The 17,020-nt window shown below is 41.9% G+C and overlaps 2 protein-coding genes and 1 long non-coding RNA gene across 3 annotated transcripts; 1 reads left to right on the plus strand and 2 right to left on the minus strand.

Annotated features, from left to right (window-relative positions):
* Positions 1-300: 300 nt before the first annotated feature.
* Positions 301-2,602, plus strand: LOC127753318 (uncharacterized). Its single transcript, XR_008012538.1, has 5 exons — positions 301-1,784; positions 1,873-2,046; positions 2,136-2,246; positions 2,348-2,420; positions 2,516-2,602. It is a non-coding gene; the product is annotated as an uncharacterized LOC127753318 (long non-coding RNA).
* Positions 2,603-9,366: 6,764 nt separating this feature from the next.
* LOC127753024 (cortical cell-delineating protein-like) lies at positions 9,367-10,003 on the minus strand. Its single transcript, XM_052278476.1, has one exon. The coding sequence runs from the start codon at positions 9,950-9,952 to the stop codon at positions 9,539-9,541; it is 414 nt and encodes a 137-aa protein (XP_052134436.1). The 5' UTR covers positions 9,953-10,003; the 3' UTR covers positions 9,367-9,538.
* Positions 10,004-12,684: 2,681 nt separating this feature from the next.
* Positions 12,685-13,098, minus strand: LOC127753062 (cortical cell-delineating protein-like). The gene has a single exon (XM_052278520.1). It carries the CDS (start codon positions 13,096-13,098, stop codon positions 12,685-12,687), a length of 414 nt encoding a protein of 137 aa, XP_052134480.1.
* Between the last annotated feature and the right edge of the window lie 3,922 nt (positions 13,099-17,020).

Here is a 17,020-nt window from a genome sequence, read left to right on the forward strand (position 1 = left end):
CCGCTAAATGGCCGGATCGATCGATGTTCTGGTACTATGCTCACGGTGGAACGCTTAACCCAGTTGATGGCTCCCTTGTCTTCAGCGATCTGATACGCGAGGCTACTAGTCGACTAACGGACGCAGTGGAAGCCTCTTCTCAGGGCACATTCCGACCCGACAGAAAGAAGGACGAGCTGTCACTCGCCCTACAGACTCCCGAGCATCCAGGACGAACACGAGGGAAAGGCGTGATTCCCTGGAAGATTGGATTCAAGGAGGACATCCACACGTATAGGAGTCGGATGAGGAGCAAGAGAGATACCGAGGCGAAGATTGCAAATCTTGAGTACAGGGCATCGAGCTACGAGCTCAGCATACAAGAGGAGGTGGCAAGGAAGGTGGATGAATGCATGGCCGCACATCGGTCCCAGGATCCCCAGCCGTACATTCCTCCTGCAATGGTTAGCCCATCAGGCAATCGTAGCAGCTGCGCCTCAACGGGGCAGGTAGGATCACAGAGCATGGACGCCATGCAAACCCAGGATGAAACCACCTACCCTGTTGATGAGATCACGCAGCGGACACCATGTGAGCTGCATATTCCCTTCAAGAACTTATCAATCAAGGTATGCTCGTAGTTTTATGATTTTTGACTTGTACATTCCGCAAGTTGCTGCTTAGGTTGATTACTAATAGATAACCTCTCATCACATGAAGGTGGCGTCGGGAATGGCCATCCCAACGGACATTTCAGGGACTTACCACTGCAGGCCGATTCCAGCAGGATACTCGAGGGTCGAAGTTGAGCTGGTGGAAGACGTGTACGAGGACCTCGAGTTAGACTACCCAGGAGGAGACGATGAGACGCATCTACGAGACACAAGCCACGCCATTATACTATGGCGCAAGTAGTACATCATCCTCCCTAGGCGACAAGCGGCGTCTCGTGCACCATCTCCTCCGGCTCTGCCATCTCCTCCTGCACCATCTCCTCCGGTTCCTCTGCCACGTCCTCCTGCACCATCTCCTCCGGCTCCTCCGCCACCTCCTCTCGCACCATCTCCTCCGGCTCCTCCGCGTCCTCCGCCTCCACCGTGACCGCCTGCACCTCCCAAGACAAGGTCTCGCTAAGCTCCACCGCCTGCCCGCACAAGGGCAACGAAGAAGGCGAAAGTTGACGCCACCAAAAACAGGGAGCCGCCGTACGATTGCAGTCAAGAGGAGCTTGATGCTTATGTGGCAGGAGAATTAAAGAGGCAACTCAAGCCTCGGAGTCCTGAAAAGAAGATAACTATTGACCCCAGCGTGAAAAACTTCTTCAAGGGAATGTCCACAACAAACAAGGAGGCCTTAAAGCTATCGGACTATGACCGAACACTTCAGAAAGCCTATCACAAGAAGTCCAAACCAGTCCCTTAGCTTGGAGAACAACCAAACGAAGAGGTCGAGCCGTTGGTGACAGGTGAAGATTTTGGCATAACGGATTTCATTTCAGACACCGGTCTAACTGTGGATCAGCTGATTGGAGGCGCACCAATCCCAAAGGCGGAAGTGGCATACAAGTTTGAACTCGGTAAACCGCTTGTCACGCCTGAGCAGCTGCAGTCCCTACCGACACAGATGTACAAATTCCATGAACGGTACATGGAAATGAGCGCCAAGGGTAAAGAGATGTTCGGAGCGAGGATCAAAAACCCCGACTTCTTGCAAGGAGAAGATGTTCTCTGGATCCATTTCAAGGATGTCTTCGATCTGTACCATCTGGACGCCCTTGATGTCTCTCTTCTGAGCGCATGGATTTTGTAAGTATCTTTGAGTTCGATTTGTTTCGTACAATAACTAGCTCCTTGCATATATGTAAACAATAATAATTTCATTTTATCGTTGTAGAATGGAGATTCAAAGGGCCCGACGGCGGGGGGTTTACGATACTGGGTTCATCGACCCTCGAAAAATCAACACCGAAATGATCGACAAGTACGAGAAAGACACATAGGACAATCTCATCCATCTCCTAATGCAGCAGCATTTCAAGACGTTCATACTACTGCCGTACAACACAGAGTGAGTTTTTATTGTCGTTCGAACAAATTTCGTTCCCATACATATAGCATGTATATTTTCATATATATCTCATCTCACGCATATTCTAGATTCCACTGGGTCCTGTTATTCTTCGACTTGGACGCATGCAGAGTCATTGTGTACGACTCAATGAATAAAGAGGAGAAGATTTTTGACAAGGTCTTCCAACTGATAGACAGGTAATATAATGCCATCTATTCCAAAGTCGCGGGGATTCTATTACTATTATGTTGATCTCGGGTAATAATTAATTAATCATAGCTTGCAACTGCATATGTAGGGCTTGGAATCGGTTCCATCAATTGGTCCGCGGGACTTGGAAAGAAAAACTTGGACGGAGGTTTCATTTTCCAGTGAGTATATGCATGATCCAAAATTATATTATACTGAATCTCTAATTACAGTTAATATAAAGAGTATATTAAATCTCTCATCGTTTCTCATGTAGTGTGCAAAGCAGGACCAGGGAACTAACTTATGCGGCTACAACATATGCGAGTATGCCCACTGCCTATCAAACCAAATATGCACCATACGAGAGCTCGATGTACGTGTACATAAACCATTCAAAATTTCATTGCGTATCGATTTGTTAAGTTATTTATTAATTTCATATATTGATATGTCATTATTTTTCGAATGATAGCGTATCCACATGAGGGATAATCTCCCATCACGGCTGTTCAAGAACAACTGATGGGATTCATCAACGAAGAAGTCCTTAATCCCGATGGTGAATTCTACTACGACGGATCGACAATTCATAACGTCGGTCCTTCCTCTTCTGACATAACGCTGGCGTCGAAATCGTAGCTATAGCTAGCGAGCAAATGAATTGTACTATATATGCATGTATATATATATTTTTATAAGTACACATTTACTTTAGTGTTAATATATATTTTGGTAACATATATGCACATAAAATGTTAAGTGATTTAAATTATACATATGTGTGTAATATATGTATTTATACATATACACATATGCGCGCGTGCGCACACATATATATATATATATACATATATATATATATATGTATGTATATACATATATTTATACATATATATATATATATATATATATATATGTATATATATAATCAGCAATGCAGAAAACATGGCCATGCAAATAAAAAAAAATGGTACACCGATCTTTAGTCCCGGTTGGTAACACAAAACACAAACCGGGACTAAAGATGGTTCGGCCGACCACGTGGCTGGCCGATCTTTAGTCCCGGTTGGTAACACGAACCGGACTAAATATCGATCTTTAGTCCCAGTTATTTTATTCGGGACTAAAGATAGCTATATTTAGTACCGGATTCGTAGTCCTGATTGGACAACTGGGATTAAAGGGGGTTACAAACCGGGACTACAAACAGTTTCTCCACCAGTGTATTTTAACTGGGATTAAAGATCGTCATCTTTAGTTCCGGATGCTTGATCCCGTTTGCATCCTGGAACTATAGGAGGTTACAAATTGGGATAAAAGATGGTTTCTTTACCAGTGATCTTTTGTTTGTTACGGATGGGCGAGCTGTTACAGATGATACTTGAGCCGTTACAAATAGACAGGTTTGTGTTAGTGGCTGCTAGTTGCATGCATGCACGATGTATCTGCACGCACTGGTTTGTCCCCGGATGGAAGATTTGGATTTGCTGCGGAATGGGCTAGTTGCTTGCGACAAGTACGATACGATTTTTCCATGGAGTACATAGGCACATATATAGCTAGTTGCTAGATTGATTAATTAATTTTAGCCGCCATGCATTCGTACGTGCAGAGCAGCAAGCCAACAATCAAGTCCGGTAGTTCATTTTACGCAATATCAATCGCTCCATCGATCGACTATTATTGTCTTTTTCAACAAAGAGTTCGGTTTTCTTTGCTGTCTATGTATATATGTTTATTCCGGTTGATATATACTTATACATTACACTCACTAGCAGCCTAAGGTGCGTTCGTAAGCACGATGTGTTTTTTTTAAAAACATTTCGATAGCAAATAAAGTTGTTTTAAAAAATTATATTAATCTAGTTTTTAAATTTATTTTAGTTAATTAATACATAATTAGTCACCCCGTTTGACATGTGCTGGGAGAAGTTCCTAACCTCTTCCTTCCCGAAGTTAATTCAATTCTTGGAAAAAAAAGCTTAATTGATTGGCCCAAAGTAATTAAATTCAGCTAAGTCGTAGATCAAGCACCTTATATTTATCTATTATATTATTAAAGGAATAGAAAAAGGAGCCTTCACATTCGCTCTCATGGCCTAGAAATTCTCACATTAATCGGAGAAAAAGAAAAGACAGAGTCCATATAGAAATACAATTTAGAAATAGCTGAAATTCAGAATTAAAAAATAAGAAATATTAGAAGAGGAGACTAGAGTCCATATAGAAATACAATTTAGAAATAACTGAAATTCGAAATTAAAAATAAGGAATACTAGAAGAGGAGACTAGAGTCCATATAGAAATACAATTAGGAAATAGCTGAAATTCAGAATTAAAAATAAGGAATATTAGAAGTAGAGGATAGACTCCATATAGAAATACAATTAGGAAATAGCTGAAATTCGGAATTAAAAATAAGAAATATTAGAAGTAGAGTATAGAGTCCATATAGAAATACAATTAGGAAATAGCTGAAATTTGGAATTAAAAATAAGGATTATTAGAAGTAGAGTATAGAGTTCATATAGAAATAAAATTAGAAAATAATAGAAATTCGGAATTAAAAATAAGGAATATTAGAAGTAGCTATTATATTATTAAAAGAGTTTAAAGTCAATATAGGAATACAATTTAGAAGTAACTGAAATTTGAAATTAAAAATTAAATAATATTGAAAGATGAGTTTAGAGTGAGCCTCCACGTTCGCTCTCATGGCCTAGAAATTCTCACATTAATCGGAGAAAAAGAAAAGGCAGAGTCCATATAAAAATACAATTAAGAAATAATTGAAATTCGGAATTAAAAAATAGAGAATATTAGAAGAGGAGCATGGAGTCCATATAGAAATACAATTAGGAAATAACTGAAATTCGAAAATAAAAATAAGGAATATTAGAAGTAGAGTATGGAATCCATATATAAATACAATTAAGAAATAACTGAAATTCAGAATTAAAAATAAGGAACATTAGAAGTAGAGTATAGAGTCCATATAGACATATAATTAGGAAATAACTGAAATTCAGAATTAAAAATAAGGAACATTAGAAGTAGAGTATAGAGTCCATATAGGAATTTAAAACTAACTCAAATTTGAAATAAATATAATAAAATTAAAAGTAGAGTTTAGAGCCCGTATAAAAATACAATTTACAAATAATAAAATTTGAAATTAAGAAAAACATGGAAAGAAGAATTTAAAGTCAATATAGGAAATTCGAAATTAAAAATTAAAGAATATTGAAATATAAGTTTAGAGTTCACATAGAAATACAATTAGAAATAATAAAAATTCAGAAATAAAAATAAATAATGTTGGAAGAAGAGTATAGAGTCTATATAGAAATACAATTTACAGAGAATTCGAAATTAAAAACAAGAAATATTAAAAGTCGAGTCTACAGTCCATATAGGAATATATATAATTTAAAAATAACTAAAATTTGATATTAAAAATAATTAATAACTAACACGTATATAAAATACAATATGAATATTACACATTAGTAGTTTTGTAAAGTTATTGCAAAATTTAAAATTATGTTGTCATTTTAATATATTTAAATAATATAATAAAAACATATATGTTATTATATGAGAGAAAATATAATGATACTAGACGCGCAATCTGCGCGGGCCACCATGCTAGTTAGAGTAAAGTACATGGTCGGTCCTTAAACTTGAGAGCTAATGTCACTTAGGTCCGTAAACTTGAAAATTACATATTTAGGTCCACGATCTTGGTTTAATGTATCACAACAGGTCCAAATGACATTTGACTGTATTTGACCGCCAACGTGGCACTCCACGTAGACACCAAATTTGCATCCACCCCCTCCGCAACACAAAATAGTGGTAAACTTTCACTTAGGCCATTCAACATGTGTATGCAAGTGCAGAAGACGCTGCAGGTTGGCAGTGAATGCGCGAAGGGCGGTCTTGGAGAGGGCCTTGTTGATGCTGGCACCGAGGAGTCCGTCGTCATCCTCTTGCTGCAGATGCAGGAGTAAGCATCGTCGCTTGCCAGTACCGTGGTGGTGGCGCACACCAGGCGACGGAGTTCCATCTTGGCGCGACAACGGTGATCGTCGCTGTTGAGCAGCACGGCCGTGCTGCCGCATCGGAATAGGCACTGCAACAACATCATAGTCCTCTCCTTGCCGGCGTGCTAGTACGGCGCCAGTGACTCTATCGAGACTACGAGTGCTACCATCGGTCGCAGTAATCGCGCACACATGGCATTTTGGAAATTACATATTTAGGTCCACGATCTTGGTTTAATGTATCACAACAGGTCCAAATGACATTTGACTGTATTTGACTGCCAACGTGGCACTCCACGTAGACACCAAATTTGCATCCACCCCCTCCGCAACACAAAATAGTGGTAAACTTTCACTTAGGCCATTCAACATGTGTATGCAAGTGCAGAAGACGCTGCAGGTTGGCAGCGAATGCGCGAAGGGCGGTCTTGGAGAGGGCCTTGTTGATGCTGGCACCGAGGAGTCCGTCGTCATCCTCTTGCTGCAGATGCAGGAGTAAGCATCGTCGCTTGCCAGTGCCACGGTGGTGGCGCGCACCAGGCGACGGAGTTCCATCTTGGCGCGACAACAGTGATCGTCGCTGTTGAGCAGCACGGCCGTGCTGCCGCATCGGAATAGGCACTGCAACAACATCATAGTCCTCTCCTTGCCGGCGTGCTAGTGCGGCGCTTGTGACTCCGTCGAGACTACGAGCGCTACCACCGGTCGCAGCAACCGTGCACACATGGCATTTGGCCTTTGGGCGATGTCCAACGGGACCAGCGTGGCGCTACAACCCCATCCCGGAGAGGTTTGACGCCATGACGTCCTCGCGCATGCGGTACCACCTCACACAGTCCTAGACTCTTAGCCCAAAACTGGGAGACGTTGGCCCAACGGGGAGAAAGCCTTGCTACACCCCAAAAGTTAGCTCAAGAGGTGAGGGGCTCCCCCCACTTTTAAGTTGGTTCAACTCCCCCTAGATTAGGGATGTGGGACTATTGCCAACAATCTCCCCCGTCACACATTGGTGCCCCTTAGCCCTGACCGGCCCCACACACAGGCACATATGGGCCTCGCACCCGCGGTCCACTGACCGGCCCCACACACGGGCACATACGGGCCTCACACCTGCGGTCCACTGGGCTTTGGGCTTACACCGCCCTGAGTGTGCACAAGCACTAGAGATTGTGGGTTTGGCCCTGATACCACTTGTTAGCCCAAAACTGGGAGACGTTGGCCTAACCGGGAGAAAGCCTTGCTACACCCCAAAAGCTAGCTCAAGAGGTGAGGGGCTCCCCACACTTTTAAGTTGGTTCAACTCCCCCTAGATTAGGGATGTGGGACTATTCCCAACATGGACGAGAGGCATGGCTCCAGGAAGAAGCTAGCTGATGATGTTGATAATGAGCACGTTGGCAATGGGGTAGAACCCAGTCCTACCGAGGAGCTCCCGGATGGCGCTGTCGTAGAAATCGTCCATCTCATCGACTGCGTCCCGTTGTGCAGCGAGCTCTTCGAGACCGTCGACGAAGCTCCGCAGCTCGTAGGTCCAGCAGCCGAGGCCTACGTCGGAGATGAGGCGGAGGAGGAAGCGAACCTCCACCATTCCAAGCCGCTTGTTGTGCTAGACAATCGCGCCGGCCAGCTCCATCAGTTATTCGTCTTCACCATGAGGCCATCCGCTTGCTTATATTACAACGATGTACTTCGAAGGGTCTAAGTGTAAGTTTACTACCACTCTGTGTTGTGGAGGGGGCCGGATGTAAATTTGGTGTCTACATGAAGCGCCACGTTAGAGCAGTCCCAACCCATAACACTAGACATGGTTTCCATAAACTCCACATCATCAAGAAACTAGTACTAAACACTACTCCTCCAATGCAAACACCACTATTCCATACTTCAATTTAATGCTACTTATCTCACATGATGTCTTAGATGTTGTGTAGAAACCATGTCTCATGCAAGACATGGTTTCCTTCTCTTTCCTCATTTATTCACTTGCTACATCATTTTTTGTCCTAGGTGGCAACTTATTTAATGCTATGGACACCATCCTAGTCATTGGGTTGGGAATGACCTTAGCAGTCAGACACAGTCAAATATCGTTTGGACCTGCTTTGATACATTAAACCAAGATCGTGGACTTAAATATGCAATTTTTAAGTTTACGGACCTAAGTGACACCACCTCTCAAGTTTAAGGACCGGCCATGTATTTTACTATATTTATTAACTACCATAGTTGAGTTGACACACATCATATAACATTAGATAAAGAAAATTAAGTACATGCATGCTCCCTCTGTTCCAAGATATATAAGTACTTCAGTAATTTCTTTCATGAAAATTCAGGGGAGGGGAAAATCTAGATTACCTTTCATTATCCTCTCGCTGAGACCTGGGTGGGGTTGTCGACATGGGGAGATATCTTGTACATTTTATCACTGCAAATACCTCTTAATATTCTAAATAGAATATATTTGAAGACAAAATTTAAATGCTTGAAATAACTAGCCTACAAATGTACATTCATCCCGCTAATTAATTATCTAGATAATTGAATCACACTGCAGAACACATTGGAGCAGAGTTTGCAATTTCGGATCTGAATTTCTAAATACACCGATAAATTAGTCGGTGTATACAATATAATATAATCTTATGATTATGTGCCTTGTTGTTTGTTTGGTTGTAAAGGAAAGGATGATCTTCTAGTAGATCTAGTGGTTGCAATGCAGTGTGGACCATCTTATTCTCAGGGCTAAGTTTTAGTAACCCCTTCACGCTGGGCTGGAATGGCAATCCAACCAACGGGATTGCATAGTTTGGCCTAAACGAGAGTACATAGTTTGGCCCATGTACTGTGGGCCATTTTGACTAAATTCAATCGGTCATATTACATTTCAAGAATTTCAGCGTCGTCATTGCTTAGATGCAAGGTCCATATTGGTATACGTGACAGAATTTGAGGACATCATCATATCAAATACAGATCTATTTTCATGCTTTCGTGGGTGACATAGCAAACATATAAGCCACAATTATCTCCAGATAACAATATATATAATGGGTTTTACATATTACAATCTGAAAAAAAAATCAACTTACAACAATTGAATTAAAGTAATTTAATGGATGATAGATCCGCACATCAATTTGCCAAAAGAAACAAGACTTATTCACGCGGAATCATGAAAAAAAGGCTCAATCGACAACCAAAAATCACACGAAATTAAACTCAAGAACATTATAATCATGCAGCTCAGCTCAGCAAGTGAAATCGGACGGGCAGGTCTTGCCGCACTTGTTGAGCATGATGCTGAGATCGACGGGGAGGTTCACCCTAATGCCAAGCACATTCGCTTTAACGGCGGTGCAGAGGCAGACGGCAGCGTCGAGATCGGCGATCCCAGATAGCAGCGAGCAGCAATCGTCGGTGCCATGTCCGATCTTCGCATCGACCAGCCCGTTTAGCACGTTGGCGCACACTCTCAGCTTCAAGGTGTTGATCGGGCAACGGCCGTGCTCACCGTGCCCACCATGGTGTGATGGCGTCGGGACTGCAATGGGTGGAGTCGGGACGACCTGCTCGCCGGAGCAGTTGGGTGTGCAACCCTGCACAATGACGGCGAAGAGGAGGAGGCTAAGGGCAAGGAAGGGAGCGATGACCTTGGAAGCCATTGGTGTCTGGGATCGAATGAGCTAGTGGTACTCAGTGAATAAGTGTTCTTAGCTGCTATCTAGCTTGTGTCGCTTTGGGTTGGTTTTTGCTTGGGGTGTCATCTGCTATTTATAGCTGAACTATAGTACGCTTGCTTGGTATAGATAGTTGCGTGCATGATGCATGTGTGATAATTGCTTGGTTTTCATGGATGGATTTGCATGCAAGCATGGGCCAGTAGTTGGCGAGAGATATGCAAGTTGAATTCTTAATTTCGATGAATAGAGCTATGCAGTCATGCACAGCACCAATCAAACAATCATGTCCAGTTGTACAATTTACACGATACTAGCAAGCTAGCTGAGTACCCATGCTTTTCTATGAATAGGAATTACATTATAATATCACCTAAAAAATAATATCAGCATCCTAGTCAAGGTATTCTACTTAATCAGTTTGTATCGTTGCGAAGGCATAACATCCCTCTATATATACAGTCTGCAAAATTTGTTACAAGACATCCAAAAAAGTGTAATTAGCTGGGGACACCGCAAAAACGCGTTTATGCTATGTATACTGTAAAAAGGTGGTAATTAACTGTTAGACACCCATGGGACTATTTTATTATATCTAGAGGAATTGGAGAAAGAAACAACTACGATACGAAAGTACAGTTTTACCCCATGAACCCAATCGAGCCTCACTCCCATGCTAGGATCCACCTGTCAGGGAATATTTTTTTCCTATTCTCTCTCCTTCTCTACTCATTCTTTTTTCTTCTTCCATGAAACAAGAGGAGGGCGCTGGTGCTCCGATGATCAGGAGACGGCAACATCAGCGATTGAACGTGTTCATTTTTTCTTTGCATCCGAGGAAAGTGGTGGCAAGTAGAGGGACTTTGAGAGGAGGCCAGAACAACGAAGGGAAAACCTCAGCTCTAGCTGGCAAGGGAGGTGACGGTGGCAGCTTGATATGGTGGCTAAAGGAAAGAGGAAACTACGGGAATGGAGTCACCTCGACGAGGCAAAGCTGGTGGCGCGAGGGTTTTGCCGGCAAGGCTCCGGTGACGGAGATCAACCGACAGCCAGCATGGCGAAGATGGAGTTGTTGCAATGTCCAGCGGCGGCGTTGTTGCGCCCCGTGGAGGTCGAGATACCGGCGTGCTGCATCCGTTGGAAATGGAGTCGCCATGTTCGGCAATGGCGCCGATGGTTCCCGACGACCGCGGGCCTAGAGCCATTTCGTCTGGCGGCAGTGGCGGCAATGCTGTGTCCTATGAAGGTGCAGATACTGGCGTGCCGTGTCCGTCAGAGATGGGGTCGCCATGTCTGACGGCACTGACGGTTCGCGACGACAACGAACCTGAGGCATTGTGTCTGGCGGTGGTGCTAGGAATCTACGTCCCGATGACGATTTTTTTTGTATTATTTTGAAATTATGAAAAAAAGGGATATGTATCGGAGCGTATCTAATATGTGTCTTTATCGGAGTACGTATCTGATACTGATACGTGAGGTTTGTGACGTATCCGTGCTTCAAATGCATTGAGTTGAGCCATGTGCAAACTTCCCTTTAATCTATGTTTCTCTCTATTTTCGCTGAAAATAATAAAATAATGTCATGAGAGTCCAATAGTTAATTATGAGTTTTTTGCGGTGCCCTACGGCAGATGTGTGCTCTTACGGTGTCCCTCAGTTAATTATATGCTTTTTACATGTCCTGCAACAAATTTGCCTACACATTCACTGCGTCAGTGCATCCCTCTCCTGAAAAGGTTGACTTGTAATCTCGCGTGTGTACCCTTTCATTGTATGTACTTACGTAATCATGATGAAGCCGAGACACCAGAAAACTTAGGTGGTGGTATAGGGCTGCTCGGGGATGGTGACTTGGTGGTCTTCTCGTGGGTGCGCAGAACTGATGGACTGGCTGCATAAGACCTAATTTGAGGCTTTCTTGTAAGATGGGGCCTACTCTTAGTCTATGTTTGGCATCAGACGTTTCTAACCTCCACTCCTTGGTTTTCACGCAAATACCATATTATTTTGCAAAAATGATACTTTTTTTTGGCAAAAATGTTCTATAAGAAACTTGCTTTAAAAATACCATATTAATCTATTTTCAAGATTATTTTGGTTAATTATTAATTAATCATACACTAATGGATCACTTTATTTTGCGTGCGGGTTGGTGGAGTTCTCAATTTCCATCTCGGAACGCAACCTTAGTCTACTCAGGAACAACCATGTCTTCTACACTCTACAACATAGCTAACTACACCGGGCAAGTCACCTATTCCCGGAACCATCTTCTTCTACGGGCTAGCTTCAGTAACCGGTCGAATTTTATATAACCGGGCAGCGCCCTGAAGCCAGATCAACGCCCTGAAACTCTGATGCAAAGTCCATATTGGTGTGCGTGACACAGTTTGAGGACCTGATCATCTTAGATACAGATCTATGGATTGATCTATTTTTTTGGCTCATGGATGAGAGAAAGCGAAAATGTAAACCATTAAAATATCTTCCGCATAACAATATATCTATATAGATAATGCAATGGGTTTTGAAGATTTGCATTCTCTCAACAAAAAGATCAACTTACAACAATCAAATTAAAGTGATTTAAGGATGATACAACCGCACATCAATCTGAAACAAAAAGGAGACTTATTCACGAGGGATCATGCAAACAAACCTCGACACCCAACAATCACACCAAAATAAACTCATGAGCATTATAAATGTGCAGCTCAGCAGGTGAAGTCAGACGGGCAGGACTTGCCACACTTGTTGAGGATTAGGCTGAGATCGACGGGAAGGTTGACCCTAATGCCAAGGACGTTGGCCTTCACGGCAGTGCAGAGGCAGACGGCGGCATCAAGATCGGCGATCCCAGACAGCAGCGAGCAGCAATCATCGGGGCCATGCCCGATCTTCACATCGACCAGCCTGTTGAGCACATTAGCGCACACTCTCAGCTTCAGAGCGTTGATCGGGCAACGCCCGTGCTCACCATGCCCGCCGTGGTGCAATGGCGTCGGCACTGCAACGGGTGGCGTCGGGACGACGTGCTCACCGGAGCAGTTTGGTGTGCAGCCCTGCACAATGACGGCGAAGAGGAGGAGGCTAAGGGCAAGGATGGGAGCGATAACCGTGGAAGCCATTGGTATATACGAGAGATCGAGTGAGCTATTGCTACTCAGTGACTCAGTGTTCTAGGCTGCTCTGGCTTGCGTCGCTTTTGGATGATTTGCTTGTGGTGGTGTCGCCTGGTATTTATAGATGAGCTCGCTTCGTATATGTAGTTGCACGCATGATGCATGTGTGAGATACCGAGATATGATAATTGCCAGTAGTTGTTGGCAAGAGACATGACACGTTAAATTCTTACTCCGTAATTATTTCGATGAATAGAGCTACGCAGTCATGCAGACCACCAATTATAATCAAACAATCATGCCCGGTTGTACATTTTTCACGATATCATAATTTCTGGATCTATCAATATAATATTGTTCTTTTAGAGTTTCTTGGGTCTCGGATGTTATTCTCCGTTAGTTATACTTGCAAACTACGGGTCTGTTTGGCACAGCTCCAGCTCCAGCTCCAGCTCCACCCCTCCTAGAGCTGGAGCTCAGCCAAACAGTTTCAGCTCCACCAAAACTGGAAGTAGAGCTGAGTGGAGCTCTCTCACAAAATGAACTACAGTTGTAGAGCTGGGTTTAGGCAGCTCCACAACTCCACTCCAGACCCAACTTCTGAAGTTAAATTTAGGAGTTGGAGCTGTACCAAACAGGCCAAGGAAGTTTATTTCTCCGTCCTAGGGAGTAATTAATAACTTCAGGGAGTATATATTTCTCCGTCCTTGGATGCATTATTTCTCCGTCCTAGGGAGTATACTCCCTCCAGTTATAATAAATAGGAGTATATATAATGCATCCAAGCGTGTGCGACTTGCTGATCAGCTGGCTGGAAATTTAAATAAGGCATGCAAGTCATGACTGGTCTGAAGTCTGAACAAATCTGAAACGATTTTGTTATATATTTATCAACAAATTTTCTCCTAAAATTTATCAAACATACTATATAATTATAATAAAATCATGTAACTACAATTTTTTCATGATTTTAAACCATTGAATTTTTTTCAAGATTTGTGCAACTAGGAAGAAAAAAAAATACAGCACGGGCATAGGTGAGGTGATTCGATCCGGTGACCTCCACTTTGTAAAAACAGCATGTTACCATGGGACTTTTTAAAGTTACATATACTTGCATTATATTTAAATGCAAGATACACTATATATAATATTATATGATTATATTATATTTATACCTGTTAAATTATTGACAGAAAATTTAACGACAAATGTGTATAAACAGCCCCAATATGCTGAGACAATATGATTTATATGTCCACGATATAATGTGCTGACCATGCCCATTAATCTCTTTAATCATCCCGGTCTAGCCCATTAATTACCCACCAGTATTTGTTCAACAAAGTTACCTACCAGTAATTTATACCTACACTGTCTAATTTATTATCCTAAGAGAGTTTTGACGTAACCAAAAGTATCCGGCCGACCTGGCTACGTGGCTTATATTAGCGTGGTCATATATGTTGTATTGAGAAGCATTAAGTAAAACATGCACCATGAACTCTTTGCATGTTGTGTTTACAAATTCAAAATTAATAAATATGATGCTGTAGCCGTCTTGGACTCTCAATTTAGCACTTATTAAATTTAATTCCAAAATTCAAAACTAGTAATTAGAAAAATGTTCTTCATATGTACTTTGCGTTCAATCTTGTCCACTATCATAAATAAATCCAGAAGTAATGCAATGCCTCGATTTTCGTTCAACCGTTAGAACTATTTTAATGAAAATCATATGCTCAATAATTTGATTCTTTAAGTGTATCTAGGATCTAGTGCCATGATCTCAATTAAAAACCAATCTTTTTGAACCAAAATCTCAATTCTCAAGTAATTGATATGAAAAAAAAACTTATGGATGTTGAATTCAAATTCCCTTCGTAAGCTAGCTTTCTGTGCGTTTATTACTCTTTGATATCAAAGTCTTTTAGATAGCTAGACGTTGCCAGTGAGCATCCAAGGTTGTGTAGGCATTGATTTCACCTCTGCGTTGGAAGAAAGTAAGAGTAAAATCGAGTAGTGTATTTGTGCAACCACGTAAGGTAATGGGTTGAAAGAGACCCAGCCTTTGTAGCCCCTCAATAGAGACGTAGGATTGGTAGATCCAAACTTCGGTAAATAAATCACATGTCTCCTCTCTTAGTTTGTCCGTTATTGCCTTATTCATATTGTGCTTAGATCTATTTGAATGCTTAATTAATCTACTTGGTGATTTTATATCTTTCTTATATATCTTGTTTGTTACCTTTTGATTCATGTACATATTGTTTGTTTGAGCTAAAATTTAATAATTATTGTTTTACTCTCAGCTGTCGGACTTTCCGGTTCATATCGGCAACTTCGATTTGAATCTAAAATTCCGATTGCTTATTATTGCGCTTCAAAGTTGTGATAACTTTTAGAAATGACTATTCAACCCCTCCTCTAAGTGAAAACAAGGTCCTTTTAAGAAAATGTTGCATAAAACTAAAATTTGACTTTCCTTCTTATGTTGTTGGATCGCAACTCGTGGGTGAATCGAGATGGTATGTTTTATAATAACCCACACTTAGAACTTTCAAAAGTGTTTAAAATAAATGAATTGCCAAACAAACCCAACCTTCCTTTCAAGCTTGCATTTTACACATATTCTAGTAGTTCGCTGAGTACGAATGTACTCAATTCCCAATTGTTGTTGTTTGTCGTCCATTCTGAGTCGAGGTTGAAGATAACGAAGATTAGGGTATCATCCCTAGACTAAAGTCTTTGCCGTGGATTGGTAATCTAGCTACGCTAAGTTTCACATTTGTTGTTTTTGATTGAGGGTTGTATTTCAGGAGAAATTTGTATATGTACCAACATAAAAAACAGCTTCACTAAAATGCCATCACTGGAACGGGCTTGGATAAAATTCCACCCTTAAGCAGAGCGTCTTCACCATCCTGTGGACTATTTTGCCATTAGGATGCTTCTTCCTCACTCCAACGCCTCTTCTTTTTGCCCTTCCAGTGCTCACCAGTGACCATGGTGTTTGCCCATTGTATGAGACGCAACATTTCCGAGGTGGCTACTGGTGAGACATGTAGTTGGGATCCATCGGCAGCAGCAATGGCAAGGCGAGGGATGGCGTCCGTGCCGGGATGTGCAGCGGCGAGGCAAGGGACGGGTCTGACATCCGCAGTGGCGGCCACAAAGCAGTGCTGGCACCAAGATGGATACTGGTTGTGAATATTTTGTGTTCTTGTTGTTCGTCTTCTATAATGGGGATTAGGGGAGCATGATCTCAGAGGGGACCGCTCAAAGCATGGGCTCGATTCATCAAGCCGATGATTTGAGCAGCTCCCTTGTTTTTGGACTTGGGGGAACATACCAGTTCTTGTTCTAAACTTCGGCACTAGTGAGTCCCCGTCATCCATGCTGAAAATCCAGAGCTGGTTGGGGACCCTCCATTGGGCCCTTCCTAACCGGGATTGACCCTCTTTGTAGCTTATAGATATATAATCATATCAGATAAAGATTTGCAGATCGATCTATTTTTATGCATGCATGGTGAGAGAAAGTGGACATGTAGTAAACCAATAAAATATATTCTCGATAACAATATATATAGCAGGTTTTACATATTACAATCTCACAAAAAAACCAGCTTAATTACAACAATCATGTGATTCAAGGTTGATACAAATGCAGATCGATTAGCAAACAGACATGATCATATCAAATACGAATCTATAAATCGATCTTTTTTATGCGTGCAGGGCTGAGAGAAAACGAACATGTAAGCCATTAAAATTATCTCGAGATAACAATATATATAATGGATTTTAGAAAGAGAAAACGACTTACAACAATCAAATTAAAGTGATTCAAGGATGATAAAACCGCACATCAATCTGCAAACCCGACAAGAGACTTACTCACGGGGAACAATAGCCAACAACCACAA

This window comes from Oryza glaberrima, chromosome 10, assembly GCF_000147395.1.
Source record: "Oryza glaberrima chromosome 10, OglaRS2, whole genome shotgun sequence".
NCBI lineage: Eukaryota > Viridiplantae > Streptophyta > Magnoliopsida > Poales > Poaceae > Oryza > Oryza glaberrima.